Source organism: Glycine soja, chromosome 2, assembly GCF_004193775.1.
Source record: "Glycine soja cultivar W05 chromosome 2, ASM419377v2, whole genome shotgun sequence".
In the NCBI taxonomy this organism is placed as follows: domain Eukaryota; kingdom Viridiplantae; phylum Streptophyta; class Magnoliopsida; order Fabales; family Fabaceae; genus Glycine; species Glycine soja.
Window position 1 is genome coordinate 4,398,045 of NC_041003.1, and position 24,217 is coordinate 4,422,261.

General features: G+C 31.4%; 4 protein-coding genes across 4 annotated transcripts; all 4 read left to right on the forward strand.

The window, feature by feature from the left end:
• Positions 1 to 4,232: 4,232 nt before the first annotated feature.
• Positions 4,233 to 4,964, forward strand: LOC114381596 (auxin-responsive protein SAUR50-like). The gene has a single exon (XM_028340864.1). It carries the CDS (start codon positions 4,352 to 4,354, stop codon positions 4,673 to 4,675), a length of 324 nt encoding a protein of 107 aa, XP_028196665.1. The 5' UTR covers positions 4,233 to 4,351; the 3' UTR covers positions 4,676 to 4,964.
• Positions 4,965 to 11,330: 6,366 nt separating this feature from the next.
• On the forward strand, positions 11,331 to 13,099 carry LOC114381605 (60S ribosomal protein L8-3-like). Its single transcript, XM_028340868.1, has 2 exons — positions 11,331 to 11,842; positions 12,557 to 13,099. Exons 1-2 carry the CDS (start codon positions 11,403 to 11,405, stop codon positions 12,897 to 12,899), a joined length of 783 nt encoding a protein of 260 aa, XP_028196669.1. The 5' UTR covers positions 11,331 to 11,402; the 3' UTR covers positions 12,900 to 13,099.
• Positions 13,100 to 14,773: 1,674 nt separating this feature from the next.
• Positions 14,774 to 19,751, forward strand: LOC114381614 (peptide methionine sulfoxide reductase A5-like). The gene is made up of 4 exons (XM_028340874.1): positions 14,774 to 15,179; positions 17,836 to 17,948; positions 18,050 to 18,194; positions 19,265 to 19,751. Exons 1-4 carry the CDS (start codon positions 14,883 to 14,885, stop codon positions 19,460 to 19,462), a joined length of 753 nt encoding a protein of 250 aa, XP_028196675.1. The 5' UTR covers positions 14,774 to 14,882; the 3' UTR covers positions 19,463 to 19,751.
• Positions 19,752 to 20,758: 1,007 nt separating this feature from the next.
• LOC114381621 (peptidyl-prolyl cis-trans isomerase Pin1-like) lies at positions 20,759 to 23,214 on the forward strand. The gene is made up of 2 exons (XM_028340879.1): positions 20,759 to 21,173; positions 22,827 to 23,214. Exons 1-2 carry the CDS (start codon positions 20,918 to 20,920, stop codon positions 22,949 to 22,951), a joined length of 381 nt encoding a protein of 126 aa, XP_028196680.1. The 5' UTR covers positions 20,759 to 20,917; the 3' UTR covers positions 22,952 to 23,214.
• Positions 23,215 to 24,217: the final 1,003 nt, after the last annotated feature.

The following is a 24,217-nucleotide window of genomic DNA, read 5'->3' on the forward strand; positions in this document are numbered from 1 at the left end:
ATTCAAAGAGACATATAATGATACGAAATTATATGTTCTTGTAAGGTTGAGGTAGGTATTAGTGGTTTTTATTTTAGAAGCTATTGATTTTTCTTGGTGCTCCTTGTAGAGGTTGAAAATGTACTTGTTTGATGTATATTCTAGTTTTTTAGTGACACCAAATGTAGGTGATGCTATAGTCATTAACGTGAATCCAAACTCATAAGTCAATCTGGTTTATCTCGGATTAGAATTGGATTAAATTGAACAAATTTAGTAGACATATAGAATGATATTTTAAGTATCTGTACTATGTGATATTATTTTAATTATACATAATATTTTTTTTTAACTTACATTGAAACTAATGCAAACGCTCTGAGCAAAGGATACTCTGATTCACCGAACTAATACAAAAATATTTTGTGAGAATCGTATACTAGAAATCAATTTTAATGCCTGTGTATTTCTACAACAAAATAAAATGATTTGAATATAATGTTGTGATTTACATTTGGTAAAATCAATATTAAATATAATATTTCTAGAAATCTTGATATGTATTAAAATTTTACATAATATATATATATATATATATGAAATATTTTTAGTATGTATAATTCTATAAAAAAAACTCATTATTTTCAGAATTAAAAATATCAAATAATGATATTAACTAAATCATGATATCGAGAGTAAATAATATTTGATTATTTTTAATTTGTATTTACTATTAGAAAATTGATGAAAAAATATTAATACGGCAATAATCTGGTAGTAATAAGATATAATACAAGTTGTTAAAATGTTAAATTCTAAAAGTTCAAAAGATGTAAGATAAGATAAAATTCATCCACATATATGAATCAACAAGGACCCCAGCCATAGGGTGGGGATAGTGTTGGGGAGGTTGATGAGGGTCAATTTTAGTGATCCTGAGGAATAAGTATTCTCATTGTCCTGATTGCCTCAAAATAGTAGTTGCCAATGCAACCAAAGGGACAATACATTTGAATGTTCCATTATTAGGTAATTGTCATGTCTAATGTGCTGTAAATTTTAGAAGAATGCTAATAATATATTTCAACTCACTTTTTCTAATGAATATTTTTTTTTTGCAAATATTTATTAAGATGTGTAAATCAATGCAAATTTATATTTGCAATATTCTTTAAGTTTCGCTTATAATTTTTTAAAATTTAATAAATTTTAGTTAATAATAATGCATTAAAAATAGTGCGTTAATTTTCATATATTTTAAGCTCCAAGTTCTAATTAAGAACGATTTTCCTTTGAGAAACTTCTCACTAAGTATTTTAAAAGAATAAAATAGGAAGGTAAAATAAATTAAACCTATTCTATAAGTTAAATGAAATAGTTTCTATAAATTAATTTATACATAAGTTAATTCTAATTTTTGGGAGAAGTTTTATTTATTTTACCTTCTTATTATTTTTTTTTCACAAACGTTTATCGAAAAGTTTATACAAATAAAATTTAAAACCAAATTTTACTTGTGGGTTTATTATAAACCTCCTTTTGTTAACCGTTGGAATTGAAGATTTAGTGGGTGTTTAATATCAAATGAAAACATAAATAAAAGATGGAACATCTAGATTTAAATTTCTGGATCTATCCCCATGTGTAAGTGTCAACAAAATCTTGTTTGTTCAATGATAATCTAAGGCACCTCTATCTATATATTGCTTCCATTATGCGGTCTATGCCATTGGATTTATTGTTATTGCAATCTTTCCAAGTTCACATCGTGTTTGCACAAGTGGGATTTCATTGTACTTTATGCATGAGACACTCGAACTTTTGAATGGTAGATTTGCTTATTCTTGTCGTTGAAGTAGATGTAAGGAAACTCTTTTCCATAGAATTTGCAATAACACGAAAACTACACATTTGGTGAGTTACTACTAACTAATACAGTTTAATGAGGGTTAAACATAGGGATCCAGTATTGCAGTACTAGATAGAAAACCCATATTTCTAGTTATTAATGTTATCCACCGTACTATATATGTCATTAATAATACGAGTTTATTAATTAGTGGAGGCTAAATTTTGTGGAAAGAAAAAGATAATTCATCTTTTATAGAAAAGAGATGCTAAAAAAAAGAGTGAAGGTTATTTGATTTCTATTTTTAAAAATTATTTAATTCTTAAAAGTTAACTAAAAGGCTAGCTCAGTATGCTGGAGGAGGGTGGTGAAAAAAGAGTGTGAAATTGAGGAAGAGACACGAGTAAATGAAAATAGAAGATGAAGAAAAAAAATCTTTTAGTTTTGTTTTTATAGTGCTTAAATAATTGTTTTGGGAAACATTTTAAAAACTTAATAGATTTTTCGATGAAAAATTAGTTGTTGATTGAGTAGTGTGAAATTATTTTATAAAATAATCTTCAAAACAAAAAGGTGAAAAAAAATCAATCGTGTGCTAAATCTTTATTTGAATATCTAAAATAAAAAAATATTATTTACTTTTTTATCTTTGATTTTATTTTTGTCCCTAAATCAAAGACTATGATAAACTCCTAATTCAATTCACTAAATATTAAAGATTAATTTTACTCGTAACGTATAAATATCATTGATCCAATGAAATTTTACATAAAATAAAAATTAAACATAAATTTTTTCATTAAATAAATTGATATTACTCATATAAATGTAATAGAATCTTATACAAGATGGATCCTTTGAAAATCAAAGATTGATCTATCAATATATAAATATCCATTTAATGATATGATTTCTTTCATTAGATCCATTTAATATATATTTTTTACTGCAGATCCATTTAATACTCGACTTTGCAAAAAATTACTTTTGATTTTAATTATATAAAATGTTATAAAATCTCATTCTGAAAAATCTACTACAAAATTGAATGATACTTATAATTTTATAAGAGATTTGTTCAAATATAATATAATGTTTGCAGTTCAGATTTGCCAGCCGGATAATAGGACGAGTGATAAGAACGAAGTGGCAAAGAATTGAGTCTAAGAAGGAAAGTGGCCCACATTGCTTATTTGGGAAGCAACATGCTAACCAAAATCCAGTTGTGTTATCTGCTTAACTGAACAAGTTGGATTTTAATTAGGTGTGTCCTACTTATATCTGCGTTGTTTTATAACAACATATGGACTTGGAACAATATCAAAATTTTCAGGCACATGAATATTTATTTATTTGAGAGACAAAAGTTTGACAGTACTTTAAATATCTGCTACTACTTTTTAATTAAAATTACTTTCATTTCAATGCTAATACTAACTCTGCTGAGTTTTATTATATATTATTGAGATGGAATTTTAATTAAAAAAACAACATAGAAAATAATTATAATATTATATCTGAATTAGTTTTACATGTCTGATATATTTTCTAATCGAATTCCAAGTTATATATTTTTATGATAATTATTTCTCTTGTTTCGATGAAGGCTAGAGGCAAAGGTTGAAGTATTTGCAAAGATACTTTGAAGTTGAATATCAAGGAGTTTAGCTTAATTAATTAAATATGAGGTATAAGTTATAATAAATTTTTTGATACATATTTTTAATTTTTACGGAAAAAAAAATCTAAAGTTGAATTGAGAAAGATTTTTTTTTATATAGAATAACAATAAATATCATAAAAGCATACCTCACATCGCTATTGAACATAAATTAATTAACATGAAATTATTTTAACTTAATTATTTTTTTAACTTAACCAATTCAATTTAATCACTAATGATCTCAAATTTAAATCTTAATTATGTTAAATACTCAAAAGTTGTATTATGTGATTATTGTAAATCAAAATGTGATTCTCTATTTTAGGTATATTCTGTTCACCTTACAATTAACTCATTTGTTGTGAAATTTAGCCTAATCACACCTTGGGTGGGAACCCTTAGACTAGCATAATACGATGGGACAGGGTGAAGTGAGTTGTATAAAGCATACGACTTTTGTTATCCATCACAACAATACCTAAGTTTCATTCTATCCATTTTCCTGTCCTCATTTTCTAGATCCCAAAAACAATTATTAACTACATATGAATAATTAAATATTTTGAATTTGTTGCAATCCACCATTAAAAAAAAAAAATCTCAATCTTTTCTTTTCAAGCTTGCAACTCTCGCAGACATGTACGAAGAATTTGGGTGTGGTCTGCTACATGTCCCCACATCCACGTGACCCTGTTTTCTCTAAAACTCAATTTCTATTTTCCACACATACCAATGTCCCAATGATAAATAAAGCCTCTCCAAACTCGCCCCATGAATCACACACTTTCAGCACCCTCAAGAGACCCTTTCAAAGTTAACAACTTGAAGGTGTGCAAAGAGTACTAACAATCAATTTCACAATGGCCATCAAAAAATCCAATAAGCTACCCCAAGCAGATGTGATAAAGCAAATTGTGAGAAGGTGTTCAAGCTTTGGGAAGAAGCAGCAACAGGGCTACAATGAAGAGGGTGGTCTTCCAGAAGATGTGCCAAAAGGGCACTTTGCAGTGTATGTTGGTGAAAACAGGACAAGATACATTGTCCCAATTTCATGGTTGGCTCATCCACAATTTCAAAGCTTGCTCCAAAGAGCTGAGGAGGAGTTTGGCTTCAATCATGACATGGGCCTTACAATCCCATGTGATGAAGTTGTTTTTGAGTTTCTTACCTCAATGATTAGATGAGAATTAAGGGAAAGTTGAAAGAAGTACACTTATTGGCATTTTGATCACTCATATGAGGCTTATCATCAACAACTAAAAGCTAGCTAGCCCCTTTTCAAGTGCAAAATTCTAAGGGACTAATACTGTTTTTTTTTTTTTTTTTTTTACTTTTTGGTATTGTAATTGTATATATACCTTGATGCCAAAGAAATTTTTCTTGGCCCATGCCATTTGTTTTCTTGATTAACAAGTGGAGATTTCAATGAACCAATGGTATTCTTCGGGGTATTACCCCGTTCAAATTTTACAATCTCTCTTTGCTTTTACTTTACTTGATTACTTGCATTTGCTTGCTTGGTAAATGTAAATTGAAAGAACAGTGGGTTTCTTCAAGGAAAGAGTTTTAATTCATACATTCAAATGTGTCAAGCGTAAAAGAAATCTTCTTTCTTCTTTTTTTATTCAAAGTTGCAGGTCTACGAGTAATTGAGTATGAATGCGACAATGGATATGAGTCCGTGTATGATACGTGTGTACTATAATATATTAACGATGTAAAATTAAACAATTTTTACAGTAATTTAATTACAAATCTTCAGTTAAATAATTGGCTTTAATAATAATTATCTTACAATCACACTAATGATATTTTTTTTATTAATAACACTATAATAACACTATAAAACTATCGTACACGCAAGATAATCATAATCAAGTTGAATAAAATTATTAGTAATAAAAACTTCTCTTCTGCCTTAAGAAAAAAAAAACTTATCTTCTAGTATTTAACCAAGTTTTTATATCCAAAACTCAAATCGGATAAAATTAGTTAAATTGAAATAACTTTGTAACAATGATACACATACTTGGTACTATATTGAATGTTTTACATCTTAATCAAATAATAATGTTTTTTAAAATCCTAAAAATAACGAAATATTTTTAGTTCACAACGCCCAAATTCCGCCAAGTAGAATTTGGAGTTCCAACCCGTGTCCAAGTTACAACTAGTACCAAGTTTTAGCTTTGAAGTTACACTTATTTCCAGCACAAGGGAAAAAAAGCAAATTAATGGAAATTGCTAATTAAGTCTGAGATTCTCTTACTTACATGGATACCTGAAACTTATTAAACTTAATTAGAATCCACTGGAACTTAATTACAATATTGTGAATATTTTTATAATATCATTAAATATATAAAAATAAAATAAACTTGAGATGCAAAAAGTTAGTTTTCCATATAAAGAAACGGAGTGGAGGGAAATTATTGTTATTTTACAAGTTCCAGTTTCAAATCCCAACAAGATTTTGGTGGCAATAGATACCATTATTGATTTTATTTTTGTTTCATAATTGTTTATGTGTCAACTGCTTATGGATCATCTAACTGAGCACATGTTTACGTCTCAGACTTAGCACTTAAAAAATTGTGGATTAATTACTCGCGAGCAAGCACACCTTTCATGCAAGCTTAATGATTAAGGGGTTGTGAAGCATTCAATAATTAAGGATGGGTGAGCCTTATTCTTAATCAGCGCAATATAATAACTTTGAGAAACCACGACACACTCAATAAATTACTGGCCAAGAGCTTATTGTTCAATGCATATATTCTATGTCGTGAACAGCTTCATTTTCTTTTATCAAACCAAAATGTACTTTGTAAAGATCCCAAAGGAACTGATGGACCATAGCTTATACTTTTTGTATTTGGACAGTATGATACACCATTATGAAATTGTAACTTTTTATTAGCATCACGAATTGCAATACAAAACAGCAGGGGTACATAAATCGAATTGGTAATTTGTGAATAAATATCGGCTTAGTTCATGGCCATCACAGTGTACGTAGTGATTAATCATGCATCATAATTGATACATAATTGACCATTATGTCACATTCTCCTTTCTCATTGAAAGGAAGTTTTATTCACCAAAGGAAATAATTACGCAAATATGGGAGTAGTAGCCTAGCATTGGAAAAGATGGCTCCGAGTAATGACATCAAGCATTAATTTCCTGCTTTCTCAGATAACAAGTGTGACATAAACTCCAATGAACTGAAATAGTACGAGTTTAAAATTCTCATCCCAAGCATGATTAAGGAAGTTAGAGAGTCCTAATCCAACCATGAACATTCTCAATTAATAATAATGTTTCATTTACTCTCCCACCCCACATATAGGACAAAGTTAATCATGTTATTAGTATAATGTATTACTAATTTTTCCACCAAAAAAAATCACTAATTATCTCTGGGAGAATTATTCTTTTAACCACATTTTTTCATCTATAAAAAATTAAACTCAAGATTTTATTTAAAATGAAAAAATTCAATATTTTCTGAACCAACAATTTATTGATGCAGTGACATTATTTCTTTCTTATCACCTGAGAATTATGTGCATGAGATTGGACCTATATTAGTGCCAACTCAACAGTCCGTACTAACTTCATAATTGATGATATCACAGTTAAATAATAGGCCTCTGATGACAAACACATGCTTAATTTTGTCCATTTGATGTACATGTAAATGGGACCTCATTGCCTATGGTATGAGCCATCTGGGGTCTAGACAATTAAATCCTCAATCCTTTTGTCCTTCCTTTCTTGCCTAACAAATAACAAGATGTGAAACCATAGCCCCATAAATAGAGCAAAACTTTTTCTTTCTTATTTTAATTTTGATATTTTAAGGCTGCTATGAATGTGTGAGTTTTGTGGTAGGGAGTCCCAAAGAGTCCATCCAGAATCGGACTGCGTTCTATACATGCATGGCATTGTTGAGAACTTTAACTTCGCTCACTAATCTTGATTTGGTTATATTTGATTGATGTAGTTGAAAGTTGTACACCAAAAGTTGTTATACTCATTTTTTAAATTGTAAATGTTTAGTAAAATTATTTATTAAAATATTTGATAAATATAAAATATTATTTTTTTATATTTATATGATATTTTTATATAATGTTATTTAAAGATAAAAATATATTTTTGATAATTATGTTAGTTTATTTTTTAATTTTGAATTATTGTAAGATCAATTTTTAATTATAATTTTAGTTTCATATAACAATCTTATATTATATCTTAAAATATGTTGACCATTTTTTTAAAAAAAACAACATATAATTAAGTAGACCATAAATGAGTAGAAGTATAAAAATTAAAAATTAAAAATAAAACTCCATCTTATGTAAAAGATTAAAAAGTAAATTTAATAAATATTTTTAAAATAAAAAATAGAATCTAACACGTTATTTGAACTAGTAACGTAAAAAAAACCCACTACGATATTAAAATAAACTTATTTATAAAATATTATTAATATGGTCCAAAACAAGATTTTTAATTAATAAAAAAAATTAAAAATAGTTAAAATATTTTCCAAACATACACTTAGTTTTAGAGGTATTCTCATATGGTGGACAAGGTATTAGGAAAGGATTTATTAGTTTATAGTTATCTAAAGTAGTGGCTATCAATTATTTAGTTATAATAATTGCATGAAAGAAAGAAAAGACTACACATTCAGATGAGAACAACACTTTCCAAGAAGTTTCGTATCGACTAGTTAACAACTTTAAGTTCACATGTTAAAGTTGCAAATTCAATAATGAATTATTGAAGGTAATCACGGAATTCTTGATTTTTGCTATATTTTGCATTACCTTTTTACAAGACACTTGACTGGTGGAATATTCCCTATTTTATGCAACTTCTATGTTAGAATTCTATCAAGGATGACTTGTGGATGGGAACACGAGACAGGGGTAAAGACGTAAAGCTATATTTTTTTTCCCCCTGAAATGGTTCATATCTTCCACCACCCAAAGTGATGAATAATTTTTTTCCGGAAATTTTGCAAGGTGAATATCTTTCTTTTAACTTATTTTATTTTGTATTCAAAGATTAATTAGAATTAGAATCTAAATCACTTACATATTAAGGAAACATAATTTGTTATTATTATTTGTATTAACCGTTGTTAAAATATAGTTTTCTCCTTGTCTCTTTTCACCATATTCATCCATCTTATACTTGTGGAGGATATAAAAATATATATTTCGTATTTCTTATCACTCTTTGTTAAATAAACAAAATGCTTCTACAAAAATAATTTCTCAAAGAATATAATGCAACAAACATTCCTCCTCCCCCGGCCACCCCAATTTCGTGGCAAGTTAGCTAGGAAGAGTTTTTTTTATATATACGAGATAGTAAAAAAAAAAACAAGACTTCTTTCTTTTTTTTACTTTTTTTCTCAAATAAATATTAAAAACTGATATTTTCACCTATCATATTCTTTTCTATTTTTCCCTCTTTATTTAGACAAGAAAAGAAATCATGTTGATCAACATAGATTTTAGTCATTAATTCATGATAATTTTAAACATAACCCTTTCTATTTTTTTTTTATATATTTTTGTTATCCAAAATACTCTTATAATTGGTAAACGTACCCTTCAACTGTAGAGTGGGAAGATTTGTCCACACAACAAATATTTTAAATGGTTCCCACCATTATTTGCAATCTTTTTCTGGTGCAGCAGTACTGAGATTAATGAGCATGAGATAAAACATACACAGCACTCACATCCCATCTTGAGTACTTAAAACTTTCCTACAACATGTGTAATGGTGCATCGATCCCCAGGTCTTGGACCATAACGACAAAATAGCTTAGAGAAAACTTTGAGCAAGAGTTATGTTGTTGGGGTTATAGGAAAAATTCTAAGGTGGAGAAATTATTTTGGGTAAGTTATGTTGATTAAAGGCAGTGTAAATTATTTTTTGCGAAAGAAGAATGTCACTAGAAGGAAGAACCAAATGATCAAACTTCAAAGGAATAAAGAAGGAAAACACGAAAAGTGTCAGATAATAAGAAAGGGAAGAAAAATTAATAGTAAAAAGAAAAAATAAGGGATATTTAAACGAGTGAAAAAATAAAATAAAATATATTAAATAAAGTTATTAATAAGAAAATATATTTTTATTTAGTTATTAAAAAAATACGTTTAACAATTAGCCTAAGGAGTAAGTACCCCCCAAACCAAAAAGGTTAGGGCCAAACTGAGAAGGTTGATGGGATTCTGTTAAGCATTGGTTTTTACCACCCAAATGCTTTCGTTCTAGACCTGAAGAATTTGGTATGTAATCCACTCTTACGTATTAAAAACAATTTTTTTTTTTGGAGAGAAATAATATTTTCTTATATATTTCTTAAAAATGTATGATTATATCATTGTTTAATATATTTAATTTTAAAAAATCTTAAATTACTAATTATTTTTTAAAAAAAATTAAAGTCTAAGATACTTTATTTTGAAGTGTTTGTCTAACTAACCACCAATTAAAAATGGGATTAAACAATCCCATCCTATGTGATCCAATAAAATTATATGTATTTGTTTAAATTTTTTTGTGCACAAAATTCTATGTAATTTTGTTGGACCAATTAATTCCATGAAGCAGTTAGACCACCCGTATTTTGAATGATTACTTTCTATAAAGTTTAACTACGTTTTACTATTTGGTATACGGAGCCGATTTCCTTATTCCAACTAAATTGGGAGTATAGATACTGTTAGTAAATCTAGAGGGTGAGAAAATAATGGTTAAGATTTTATTTTGCTAAATAATCCCTACACTATGTGTTAAATGTTGTTTAAATTTGTAAAATAAGTCTACTTATTCTTTTTAGTGTATTCTTTCAACAACTCACAAATCACTATCAACTTACACTATTTGGAAGAAGAATCTTTATTAGCAGTTCTATTCCAAAATCCCTAATATATTGTAACGATTTTTTTTTTCTTATTTTTACCAACTTTTTATTTCCGTAAAATCTTTTATTATTGGTTTTGAAAGCGAAATGATGAAAGCAATATTTATTGTTGGCGACATTTGTTTTTGTCGAGAAATCATTGGATTAGTTTAGTTCAAAATAGGTTTTTGGACACCCTGTTGGCGTCCTACTTCACAGCCCAAAATGAAGTCAAGAAGTCCACCGGTACATTTTGAACTGCTTTGCTATTGCACTTCCTCATTGCTATTTAAACCTCTATCTTTGACAAAAACTTATTTATGATAAAAAAAATACTCCCGAGTTTCGACACTCTTGTAACACAATGTAAAATTATTTTTATTATGAAATTAATTTTATATATTAGTTACTTTTGTTTATAAAAAAAATCATCTTTTAGCATTAATTGAATTAATTATGATACATGTTATCCTTTTTAATAATAATCGATTATTATGGGGGAACTAAATTAAACTACCAAAACAAGTTTCTGTTTTGTTAAATTTCTTTGAAAAAGTAACATTATAAGGTGTCAGGTCGGGATTATTATTTGAAAAACCTTACATGAACACCTAATGTGCTATTTGACACCTAGAGAAAGGAAAAGAAAAAAAAATAATGTATGATTGGATTTATGATGTGATAGAAAGAGAAAAATAAAAAAATAAAAAATATTGAAGGAATATTTAAAATAATAAGGAGTTTGTGTATGAGTGTATCATTACTCTTATTATTTTTGTCACTTTTTGTTTTTGGAGAAGATGGGAGTTTAAATAGCAAAGCACCATTGAGAATGATATTGGGCTTGGACCAGCACGTATAGATTCAGTCGAGTACGTCCTCCTATATATACGCCTCTTTCCCACCCGAAAAAACCCTAGAATCCCCATTCCAGAGCCAAGGTAGGTTAAACACTCTTCTTCATCGTCGTCGCAATGGGACGTGTGATCCGTGCGCAGCGTAAGGGAGCAGGCTCGGTCTTCAAGTCCCACACGCACCACCGCAAGGGCCCTGCCCGCTTCCGGAGCCTGGATTTCGGAGAGCGCAACGGCTACCTGAAGGGTGTCGTCACTGACGTCATCCACGATCCTGGCCGTGGCGCGCCTCTCGCTAAGGTCGCCTTCCGCCACCCGTTCCGCTACAAGAAGCAGAACGAGCTCTTCATCGCCGCCGAGGGTCTCTACACCGGCCAGTTCATCTACTGCGGCAAGAAGGCCACCCTCGTTGTCGGCAATGTGTTGCCTCTTCGATCCATTCCTGAAGGAGCTGTCATCTGCAACGTCGAGCACCATGTCGGCGACCGCGGCGTCTTCGCTAGGGCGTCTGGAGACTACGCCATTGTTATCAGTCACAACCCTGATAATGACACCTCTAGGTATCGATGTTTAGTATTAATTGAATCAGTTATTAGTGATAGTAGTAGTTTTGTTTGATTAGTTTTAGATCCAGGTTGAAAGGTAAGATGTGAATTTGTTTGTTAATTGTGATTTTTTTAAGTGCATAGCTTGGTTTATGATTTATTGGTTGAGAATATGGGTGATTTGTTTAGTTTATTTTTAATTGAAATGTTAGGTGCAGTTTAATGGTGTTTTGCTCTTTGTTTCAGGACTAAGGTTTAACTGCATAGCGTAATTTTGGGAATTTGGACGAATTGATTTAAGGGTTTAATTGAAATGATAAGTTTGGCTTAATTGTTAAAGTGTCTGGCGTAATTTATGATTTATTGATGAGGGTTGGAGGTTTGAGTAAATTGGTTTCAAGGGTTTTTATTAAACTGCTAGGGCATTTGGGTTTTCAATTCGTTACAGGATTAAAGTTTTTGTTGAAGTGGATAGCATAGTATATAATCTATCGAAGAGTAGGGTTTGGAATTTGGATGAATTGGTTTGAGGAGTTTTATTGAAATGTTTGGCATGTGGGTGCGGTTTAATTGCATTTTGTGCCTTGTTAAAGGATTGAGCATTTTATAGAAGTGAATAGCATAATTTATAATTCATTGATGATGATTGGGTGTTTGGCTGAATTGGTTCAAGGGTTTTTTATTGTAATGCTTGGGCATTTGGGTTTAGTGTAATTGTGTTTGTTTCAGGATTAAGCTCCCATCTGGTTCAAAGAAGATTGTTCCAAGTGACTGTAGGGCCATGATTGGTCAAGTTGCAGGTGGAGGGAGAACTGAGAAGCCTCTTCTCAAGGCTGGAAATGCTTACCACAAGTTCAGAGTGAAGAGGAATTGCTGGCCCAAGGTTCGTGGTGTTGCTATGAACCCTGTTGAGCATCCCCACGGAGGAGGTAATCACCAGCATATTGGTCACGCAAGTACTGTCAGGCGTGATGCTCCTCCTGGACAGAAGGTTGGTCTCATTGCTGCTAGGAGGACTGGTCGTCTTAGAGGACAAGCTGCTGCAACTGCTGCCAAGGCTGATAAGGCTTAAAGAGAACGTTGTTAGGGTTATTATATTTGATTGCAAGTTTTTCAGTTTTGTTTTTCTTTTTTCTGATAGTTTGTTTGTTAAACTATTTGGGCACCTTCTTCAGAACCATTTTCTTCCCAACATATGGAGTTTTCAATAGACGGTCTTCTATATTTGTTTGGTTGCATGTTCAATGCTGCAGATTATTGCTATTTTATCTAGTTCCTACTGGTTAAATTAGTTCTTTTGACAAATTGAATTATATCATACCATTTATTGATTAAATTTAATTGATAGGCTTCGAGGGTGATATTCATGGTCACATTTAAGTAATGTGTGGCCATGAATATGTACTTGAAATAAGTGTTTCACTACGCAAGGATGCATATCACTTGTCTTGTATCTTCATGGTGGTTAAGCAATGGTTATTTACTATTTATTGTTTGTGATTTGAGATTTCCAATAATTTTAAAGATGAGTTGGTTAACGAATTTTTTTTACTGAACTGTTGTTTTGGTTATGTTGTCCCTATAATCGAATGGTAATTTTCATTTTTTTTAGAGAAATTGTAATTTTTTAATTGATTTTTTTCAATTATTTTTAAATTTTTTTAACCAATAGAATCAAATAAGCAATGACTATAATACCAACCTTAGAACTATAAAAATTCAGATTAAGGGGATGGAGTTCATGCAGAATTTCTTTTCAACGAAAACTGTTTTGCCATGAAAGTATATCAAATAAATATTCTCATTTTGTGATTAACAAGCTTTCGATGCTGATATGTCCCTGGCTTCTTCTGGACCTAGCTATGCTTTTCATGTGTTGGGTTGTTTGGATTGAGAGATGATTGATGAATTCTTTTACCACCCAGTCTCTGCTAGCTATTTTTATATAAAAAAAAAGTTCAAAGCTTTTTTCATTATTGGAAGACATGTCTTCTAACAAAATTAGGAAATATTATTAACAAAGGATTTTGTTCATTCCTAATCTTTTTTGTTTTAATTTAATTACAAAAGAAAAATCATACCCATACAATGTGATTACACAAGCGCATCCTCTCTTACAAGGCAAGCTCTTTGAATGATAGATTTGGTAAGGGTAAAAATTCCTTATATTTAAGACATGAGAAGGGGATTTTTGTTTGGTTTAAATCTGAGAAAATTTAAAAAAAAAAAAACTACTGCATGAGAAGTTTAAGGATATGCAACTGTTTCTTAAAGAAGAAAAAAAAAAACACACAAATCAGCTTTCAGAATTAAAACATGGAGTACACTTCAAATAATAATGTGCAAATAATAATAATAGCAAAATATATACAGAGCGAAGTCATGTAAATATGCATAAGTTATTTAATACATTTATAGATTCAACACTTTAACAAAAAAAACACATAATTTTAGTTTTTGAAGAGAAATTAAAATCATATCAATTTTAATACATATAAAAACTAAATACATATTAAATATTTACAGAAACCAAAACTAAATTCGTGATATTTTAAGAAACAAAAATATGTTTTAATCAAATTTAGATAAAGAAGATTAGAGAGTAAATAATCAAATAAAATTAATTATTCTTTTAAAAATTAAAATAAAACAAAAACATCATACTACATTGATATACTCTCTTTTGTTTTTTTTATAATAAAAATCACATAATAATCTAAATGTGAATATTAAAATTGTCATGTTCCTTTGACTATATCGTCAGATTCTCTAATGTATTTGTGTCGTAAAAAAGTGTTGTAAATATATTAAAAACTATAAAATTAAGTTTAAAAAAAAACCTTTAAAATTAGAAGAAAAAATAATTAAACATGCGAGACCTATAAAATGATTTTGTTTTTTTTTTAATAAATTTCAATTAACAAGATATAGATTAAAATAGTAGTTGTAGTGTGTGGTATCATCAAAACGACGGATTGGTGGGGGTGGCGCCTTCGGCCATTGGCACGTACACCTCCTAAAAACGACAACTTGTGTCCCGCAGCTTGGTGGCTAAATGGCAGTTCCAGAGAGGAACCATAACCATTATCATCATTTCTCAGTGTTGATCGTCCTCATACTCGTCGACAATGCTCTCTGCATCAGGTTCCCGGATCGGATCGCCCAACCCGCCCTCGACCCGGGAGACCAACACCGCCTGCATGTCGCCGTCTTCGCCCTCGGCAGCTTCTGGAGATCCGAAGCGGTGTTCGGCTGCTTGCCCGGCGTCGTTCGCACCACCGTCGGCTACGCCGGCGGATCCAAACCCAACCCCGAATATCGAAGCCTCGGTGACCACGCCGAGTCCGTCAAGGTTCTCAATTGAATTCCTTAATTTCGTTCCGAATTGATAATCAATGTTTTAAGTATAAGATAGATTGGACTTACTATCATTTAATTGGTTTAAATTGTCATATCCATGTACGTGACCAACTGTGAAGTTGTTGAAATTTTTTCAGTTTTTTTTTTTATTGGTTATAGTATAGCTTCTATTTATCCACCAAAGTGCATCGTCATCTTTACTTTACAGAGCAGCTAAATCCCATTTCTAATTAGTAGAGCATGGTGACCAATGGAGGTAGTGAACCAAGGTTTGGATCTCTGTCAGGAGAGCTATCCACATTTAGTGTCCAACCATGGACAAATAAAAATAGCATGGAATGGGGATAAGTGCTAGAGATGAAGATTTGAAATGACTTTGTTAATTATCGTGGTTGAAACTACTCTGAAACTAGAGTTCGTTTCCCCTAATAGCCTTTCTTTTCATAGTTGTCTTGGATGGTGAGTGAGATTTGCTCAACCGGCAATTTTAATTGTGGTGTTTTCTGATTGTTACATCCTTACCAACATTTTCTAAGTCACAGTTCAAACAATAAGTTTTCTAGCTATCCATTTCTTATCCACTTTTCCCTAGACGCGTTATTAGAGAAAACAAGCAAATTCTGTTTGTTTAGACACTTGATTGAATTTTATGTTCTTTCACACAGTGATGCAGAGTGCTTTAGCACCCAGAAACTAAAAGCTTAAAACAATCAAATAATCTCAATATCATGGTGTAGTTTTGATTTTGGAGCTGGTTGATTTATTGCAAACACCTAATCCTTTCATATTTATTTGTGGTTATTAGGATTGGTAAGCAGTTATTCTATTTTTTATATTTTTTCCGAGGTGTATTTGAGTATGTTTATTCATGTTAGTGTTCTCACACTGTCATCGTATCTGGGTTCCCTAGTTAATTAGTGAACAATGAAATTTTGAAGTATGAGATGAAAACATCTAAAGAATCCAAGTTCAATTACAATTCAACGACTTCTGTTTCCAAAGAAATGTCAAGTCCTAACATGTGGTAAAGGTTGCATAAAGGGTGCCCATTTTTAGGCCTGTGCCAAACCAATGTCTGGGAGAAATCTACTTGTTTTAAGTCTGCAAACCCCAAAGGCCATCACTTGATTTGATATGCATAGATCCTTATGCTTTTATAAAACATGAAGTCGTTGGCATGGACAGTTGAATGTTGAAGTTGTGAATGGCAGGGACTGTGATCTGCATTGAATAGTTTGAAATCATAGGCCTGTGAAAGAAAGTTTTCATTTATAGATCCTTTGAAGATATTATTGTAACATGCTTTATCATAGTGTAAGTGTGGTTGTGTTGAATCTGGAATTCATGTAGACTACTATATGTTAATAATTTTTCATAACATTGAACAGATGGTCTTGTTGGACAAGCGACCTTAATAACTTAAGAGGAGGGGTGAATTAAGTCTTACAAAATTTCTCACTAACAAGTTTTAACCCCCTTTTAAATGATAGGCTCAGAATGCAGAAGAAGAAGAAGTAATCAATTTAACAATGTTCTTTTAAATGCGCAAGATAAAATAATTTGCAGTAAAAATAACTGAGATAAGGGAAGGGAGAATTGCAAACTCGATTTATACTGGTTCGGCCACTTCCCGTGTCTACGTTCAATCCTCAAGCAACCCACTTGAGATTTTTCCACTATCTCTGTAAATCCTTTACAGACTTTGAACACACCTTGGGATCCCTCATTCTTGTGTTCAAGATTCTTACAATCCAAGAGACAACCAGTTTCTTGATTACAACTGAGTTTATGAGATGAATAGAAAGATTTTTCTCCTCTAGAATAGATGATACAAATTGATGTTCCTAGAAGAATTTTCAATAAATTTGCAAGTGTTTGACAATAGTTGTTTAGAGAGGATTTGACAATTAAGTTCTCTTTAAAACTCTCTATCTTGCTTTTCGAAATCAGACACTCATATATATATATATATATATATATATATATATATATATATATATATATATATATATAGGTCCATTGTGTCTTTTCAAAATAGTTTGAAGAGATGTGTCTTTTCAAAAAGCTTTTCTGAAATTTTCTCATTGGTAATCGATTACAAGTTTCTGATAATCGATTACACAGTTATATTTTTGAAGGGTCATGACTTTTTAAAGTGTTTTATAAAGTGTCGTTACTGGTAATCGATTATAAGATTCAAAATTCTAATTTCAAAATCCTTTTAAAAAGCTTATTTTCAAATTTGTCTCTGATAATCGATTATACTATCTAGTAATCAATTACCAGTGCCTTTGATCTCTTGAAAATAATTTGTTTTGAGGTCAAAACCAATCAACCAGTGAGATTGTTTGAGGCCGTATCTTTTTTTTGATCTTGTTTGCTTGACCTTGAATTAATCTTTAAGCAATGCTTAACCTTTGAATGTTTGTTGAAACAACCTTGTTTGATTCTACTTTGGCATCATCAAAATCCTGTATTCATACATTCACGGGTGCAACTTTCTTTTGTTTTAACTTTTACAAACAAACTAAATTCAATCCATGTAACATCTTAAAATCCAGATTTAACTGCATTAATTCATTAATATGATGAATTGAAGTTGGATGATTTTGTTGAATTTGCTGTTATGGCTCGCGATTACAATGCAGGTCGAGTATGACCCACAGCTGATTAGCTTTAGGGAACTCCTGGATGTCTTTTGGTCAAGTCATGATCCTAGGCAAGTGTATGGCCAAGGTCCTGATGTGGGTAATCAGTACAGGTAGGAGGAGCACTGATGCCAACCACAATTTCTTGTGATCTTCCTTCATATCCAGCCTCATGCTGACTGCTATGTACTGAACTATACCTATATGCTGGCAGATCTATTATTTTTGTTAATGGAACCGAAGAATCAAGAATGGCTGCTGTCAGCAAAGAACAGGAACAAACCAGGTCAAGAAGCAGCATTGTGACTACTCAAATTCTGCAACTTGGAACATTTTACCCTGCAGAGCCAGAGCACCAGGTATGTTTCCAAAATAATGTTTGATAGAATACCAATTTGAAATAGATGGAAATAGGATTAAGTCACAGCAGATTATACAGATATTTCAGCAATTTCTTGCTTTCCCAGAGTTCAAAAACTCCTTTAGAGACTACTTCTGTCAGAAAAGCTACCGAAGACATGACTTAATAGTCCCCCCAAGATTACCACACCGATATAAACCAAATACATAATTATTCGCCACAGAAACTGTCACACGACACTTATGAAAACTGCAGTGATTATTAAAACTAAGTCCTAACATCAAGTTATTAAAACTGCAGTAATTAAAACTAAATCCTAGATTTTCTAGAATAGACCTCCAATCTGTGGGTAGTCTGATGCCTTATCAATGTTTCTAAGAAAAGCATTTCCTGCTATGTTGCTTGGATGTGGGTACAAATAAAACTAAGGTCCCCGGTGCCATGGAGGCTCCTTGTTGCACAAAGGTATGAGAGAGGGTCATTGTATCTAGCATTTCCCTTGTGTATGCAAAGAGGCTATTTCTGGATTCAAACTTGTGGCCGACTGGTTACTAAGGGAAACTTTACCGTTATGCGATATGAAGACATCCCCAATTTTGGCACATATGTGCATCATAAAGATTTAATCTCTTACTGTTCCATATTCTTGGTACTGGGGGACTGGGGTTGTTAGATTTCATATGCATATCATTGGTAGTTGATTTGTCACTTTCTAGAGAACTAAAACCTCCAGGTTGTCTTGTGCATATCATTGGTAGGGGGCTATTAACCTTTTTGAAGATAGCAAATACTCATTTTTCTTTGAAGAGACATCAATCATGAGGGTTAAATTCTAGTTCGAGCTGCCTTAAATTGATACAATCTACATATTTGTAAATAATATGCAAGCATTACTTATTAGAGTTCTTATTCTGGCCATAAAAACATACCATTGGAAATTGAGTTGATTTTTGTTGTCTACTATTAGACAATTTTGCTAAGTACAATTCTATTACTCTCGAAGTTCTGACCCATTAAATTAAATCAAATCACTAACCGAAATTGCCTGTTCTGTTCTAAAATATGCAGAAATTTGAACTCAAGCAAAATACCATCCTTCTTCAGTTAATTGGGAACCTTCCTGCAGAGGAGCTTGAGAGGTCTAGCCTGGCAACAAAATTGAATGGATATGTGGCCGAGCTTTGCCCTCCAAATATCCAAAAGCAAATTGATGCCAAGATCAACGATATTATTAAAAAGGGTTGGCCTATTTTGAGGGATTTGTAGTTGGCCTCGTGGGAAGTTTGCTCAGATTGTCAACTTGTCATTCTTCAACTAGCTTGCTTCGCTTCAGTTCCTATAGGTTTTGTTCAATAGCTTGCATCAGTTGCAGGGCTTTGATTAAACGATTGTGTTGTAATTACTGTACTTGTAAAGTCTTGAGTCTCCCTCTTATCCTTCAAAAAAGAAACCCTTTGATTTTTTTGTTCTCTTACATTTACCTTTTTTATTTATGAAGACAACGGAAGAACTTTTTATTATTTTATTAGTATTATTCAAAAGAGTGACAAAGTAAAAAAACTAGTAATTTTAACTTGCTATTCGTCAAGTGGAAGACGAACCTATTACGTTTGTGCGTGTTAGAATCTTACAATATTTTGAAAAGCTTATATTATTGGCTAAATTGTAATAGAGGTCTTTTTTTAATTCTTCATATGTAATTTTAGTTTTTATATTTTAAAAACTTCGAAAATTTGGTTGAATTTTTAATTTTGCATTAAGTTTATTTTCTTTTATATATTAATTAATTAAATTGTTTCTTAGTGGTACTTTTTGAATGAATTTGTTAGATTTAGACTTTAGAGAACAATTAACCAAAATATAAAAAAAAATGTTTACAAAATTGATGATTGAAGTAAAATTGTAGGTTTTTTTTAAAATGTAGGGATTAAAATCAAATATTTTATTACTTTTGTGAAGTGCTAGTATATAGTTAAATTAGTCTCTTAAAAATATTGAATTGTTCTTTTTTAGGAAATTGAATTAAACTTATTATTTTTTTTGAAAATGTGTTATTTATATCTATCTAAAAATCGTCCGGTCGGTTGGACTCTTTTTAAAAAAAATTATTCTTTTTTTTCTTTCTTACATTATTGAAAAGTATGATAATAAATTTTCTAACTATAAAACAAGATATAAGAGCTAATTATAACCAAACAATTCTCAATTTGGTTTTCGGAATACAAAAATTTCATTTTTTAAAAAGTAAATAAAAGGAAGCAACTATGATTTATGAACTGCTCTGCTTCATCCTTGGACCTTTATCCGTACAAATACAGTCACAAACACAAAGATCTACATTTATGCCATATGAGATGAGAAGAGCATCATCATAATTAATTAAGTATAGAAGCCAAGAAACCAATCATATTTTGACACGCGGCGCAAACAGAGCTCGGGCATTTGGTTTTTTCCGAACAATACAGAATCCACAACGAATCTCGACCGCACGAACGGACGTCTCAGATGTGCACAACAACGAGCTCCCCTTGATTTCGGACCACTGTATAAATACCGAAGCTTGAAGAGTTCAGCACTTTCACACAGTTTCCTTTCTTCTCTCTGGAGCTAGGGCGAGTGACCGGAGCGGCGAAGATAGAGTCAGATCGGAAGCGGAAGAAGGCGTCGACCTCGGCGGCGGAGAAGGAGAAGGAGAACCGCAATAAGACTAAGAAGTCGAAGATGTCGTCGTCGTCGTCGAAGACTGGTGGCGGTGGTGAGGTTAGGGCTTCGCACATATTGATAAAGCACGAAGGTTCTAGAAGGAAGGCCTCGTGGAAGGATCCAGAAGGCCGCATCATCAAGAGCACAACCAGAGAAAACGCGGTTTCTCAGCTCAAGGCCCTCCGCGACGACATCGTTTCGGGCAAGGCCACTTTTGAGGACATCGCCTCTCGCTTCTCCGATTGCAGCTCCGCCAAGCGCGGCGGTGATCTCGGTTAGTCGAAAAATGAATGTTTCTTATATAATAGCAAAATTAAAAGTTTTAATTGTGTAAAGATTTGGACGTATGGTATTCTTATGAAGGATCTGATAATTGAAAATTGTGTTATTCTTGAAAAATTCTATTAGTTGAGATTCGTAAGTATGAAATTGCAGTGCAGGATCATAATAATAGACTTGCCATTAAGACATTTTTTGTCGTCTTCTTGACTTGTGAGGTGGTGGTTTTGTTATTTTAGGGGTTCTTGTCTGTTTACTGTAATAGAACAAAACAAGAATTATATGGACTTGATTTGATGAAGAACAAAACTTAGATGCGGTTTCAGAGGTGCTTTTGGTGCTATTTTCCGGTTAGAATTTGAGTTTTACTTCAGTAATCTGTGTGTTAATACTGCATCTAACTTTTGTCGATGCGGATTATTGGGGTGAAACTTCGATTCAGAACAGAGAAAAATAGTACCAAAAGCACATATGGCACTGCATCTAACCTTTTGTCCTTTGATGAATTCAGTTATTACCGTGTCTTCTCATTCACTAACGCTAGTTTGGATTTTTCTGCTCCCGTCCTCAAAAAAAAAAAAAAAAAAAAAGAGTTAGAATAGGTTCATAAATTTAGTTATCTGAGAATTTAGTTTAATAGTTTGGGGGTGGTTGATGCTGGATCTAGCACCTCTTAAATGAGCAAGTATTTAAAATGAAAGAGTAAGGGTGTGTCCACTGCTGACTTTAACTTAGTTAGGTTTACATGTGCTGTATATTAATCAAATTTCCTGGTGCTACCTGACTTTGTGTTTCTTATTAACGGACTTGCAGTGTTTAACAGAACATCAAACTTAACTTTCAGTGACATTCTTTCTGTTGTTGTTGCTGCATTGTTAGTTTCATAAGAATTCCCCATATTTCACCAAAGCTCACATTTAATGTGTTTCATCATAACCAAAACTGGCAGTTTTGCATCCCAAACTGGTACCTAATTACTAAAACTCAAATATTTTAGCTCCTCCCGTCACAGAAGGTACCTAATTAGTACACATTTCATGTCATTGTGTTTAATATAATTATGAATTGGAAGACCTGAAAAATGATGCCACTTGTTTGAGAACTGAGAAGCGCTTTATAAGTTCCAAGTTAGTGTCATAAAATAGCTTTTGATTTGATATAGTGATAGTATATATTCGTTATAGATGTTGCTATGGCAATTAGCATTAGTTAGCCTAGCTGTAAGCGTTTCAAATGTTGTTAGAATACGATTTAAAGGGCTACTATTCAATTGCTATCAAGACAACAGATCTTTCAATCTGTGTAACTGTCTAGTATGCTTTATCTGGTTCTGAATGTAAGGGTGTCTTCATGAGTGCCGTTGCCCGAAACTCCAAACTTGTACGTTAAATTCATTTGTACTTGCTGTGTGTTTGGATCAGGGTCACATAACTGTGGATATGTCACTCTTGAAGGTGTTATTGTGAAATTTGATGTGAATCTCACAGAAATGTAAACATAGACCTCAAGACTTAGAACCAATCTCACCCTTGGTCATAAAGAACTGAGGATCTACATTTAGTTAGCATTCATTTCTGAAGTGAAATACATGTCTGAATTTTTCATAACTAATTTTGTCAATGAACTGAAATAACTTTCTTGGGTGCAGGTCCTTTTGGTCGTGGCCAGATGCAGAAGCCTTTTGAAGAAGCAACTTTTGCTCTTAAAATTGGTGAAATAAGTGACATTGTGGATACTGACAGCGGAGTCCACATTATTAAGAGAACAAAATGAGATTATTACGGAATAATCTCCTAATAGGGAGAGACATTAACATCTGTAGAAGATTTCCAGGATTCTTGTTCAACTCAAGATCTGTTGATATATGTTTGAGACATGGCGGTGTCATGTTTTTGGATGATATATTGTTTTCTGACAATTAAAAACATGTGGTATGCTTGTAATTTTGAAAGACATTTATAAGGTTTGGATTCTATTGTCTTTGGGCTGGAGCTTCTCTCTTGCTGGGGACGGGAATTTGTGGTTAAACCAGGTAATTGTGGTCTTACGGTAAAAGTAGAATTTAACACAAGATAGATAATCCGTCTTGCCATTTTTATCTGCAAGACGCATTCATTCAGCACTGGCGTCTGTCATACTACTATTTTTTTTTTCTTCAAGTAATGATACATGAATCTCTCTTCATTTTAAACATCCTGTCCATACTTTTCATTTCCTTCCATCTTTTTTTCTATCACATCATAAATCATATTATACATATTATATTTCTCTCTCGATGTATGATAGCATTTGGAATGTTTATGAAATATTTTTCTTATAGAAGATAATATCTCTTTACTAGGAGATCCACCACCTTTATCATTATATTCTAGGAGCCTTTAGACACAAAAATGAGACATTATCTCCACCTTTTTATGTTTGAAAGTTCCAAGAATATAAGGATCGAGGAGGTTACACTCCTAGTAAGGAGACATTATCTTTGGTAAGAAAAATATTTAATAAACATTTCATATGTTATTATACACTTAGCTATAGAAAAAAATATATAATAAGATTTATGATGTGATAGGAAGAGAGAGAAATAAGAGGAGTTGATGGGGTATTTAAATTGAAGAGTGATTAATGTAATGATAAATGATTGTTTTGGGGTCATAAGCTTGACTTTGGTGGAAATATTTAGAAAGTTGGTAAAAAAATGTGTTTTGTCAGAATACATTTACTATTTTTCGCAAAGGTTTAAATATGTTTTTGTTATTATAAATTAGTATTTTTTAAGTTTTTATAATTTTTTTTTTTTACATTTTAATCCCTATACGTTGAACATATTTTAATTTTGATTTTTATAAAAAAAAACATTTTTAGTCATTGTAAGTTTGTATTTTTTCAATTTAAGTTTTTTTAAGATTCATATTTTTTATTTATAATCTTTATAATTTTGTGTTTATAAGGATTAAAATAAAAAAAAACTTACATAAATTAAAAATAAAGAAAATATTAAAAATAAGAAAAATATTTTATAGGGATCTAAATTAAAAGGTA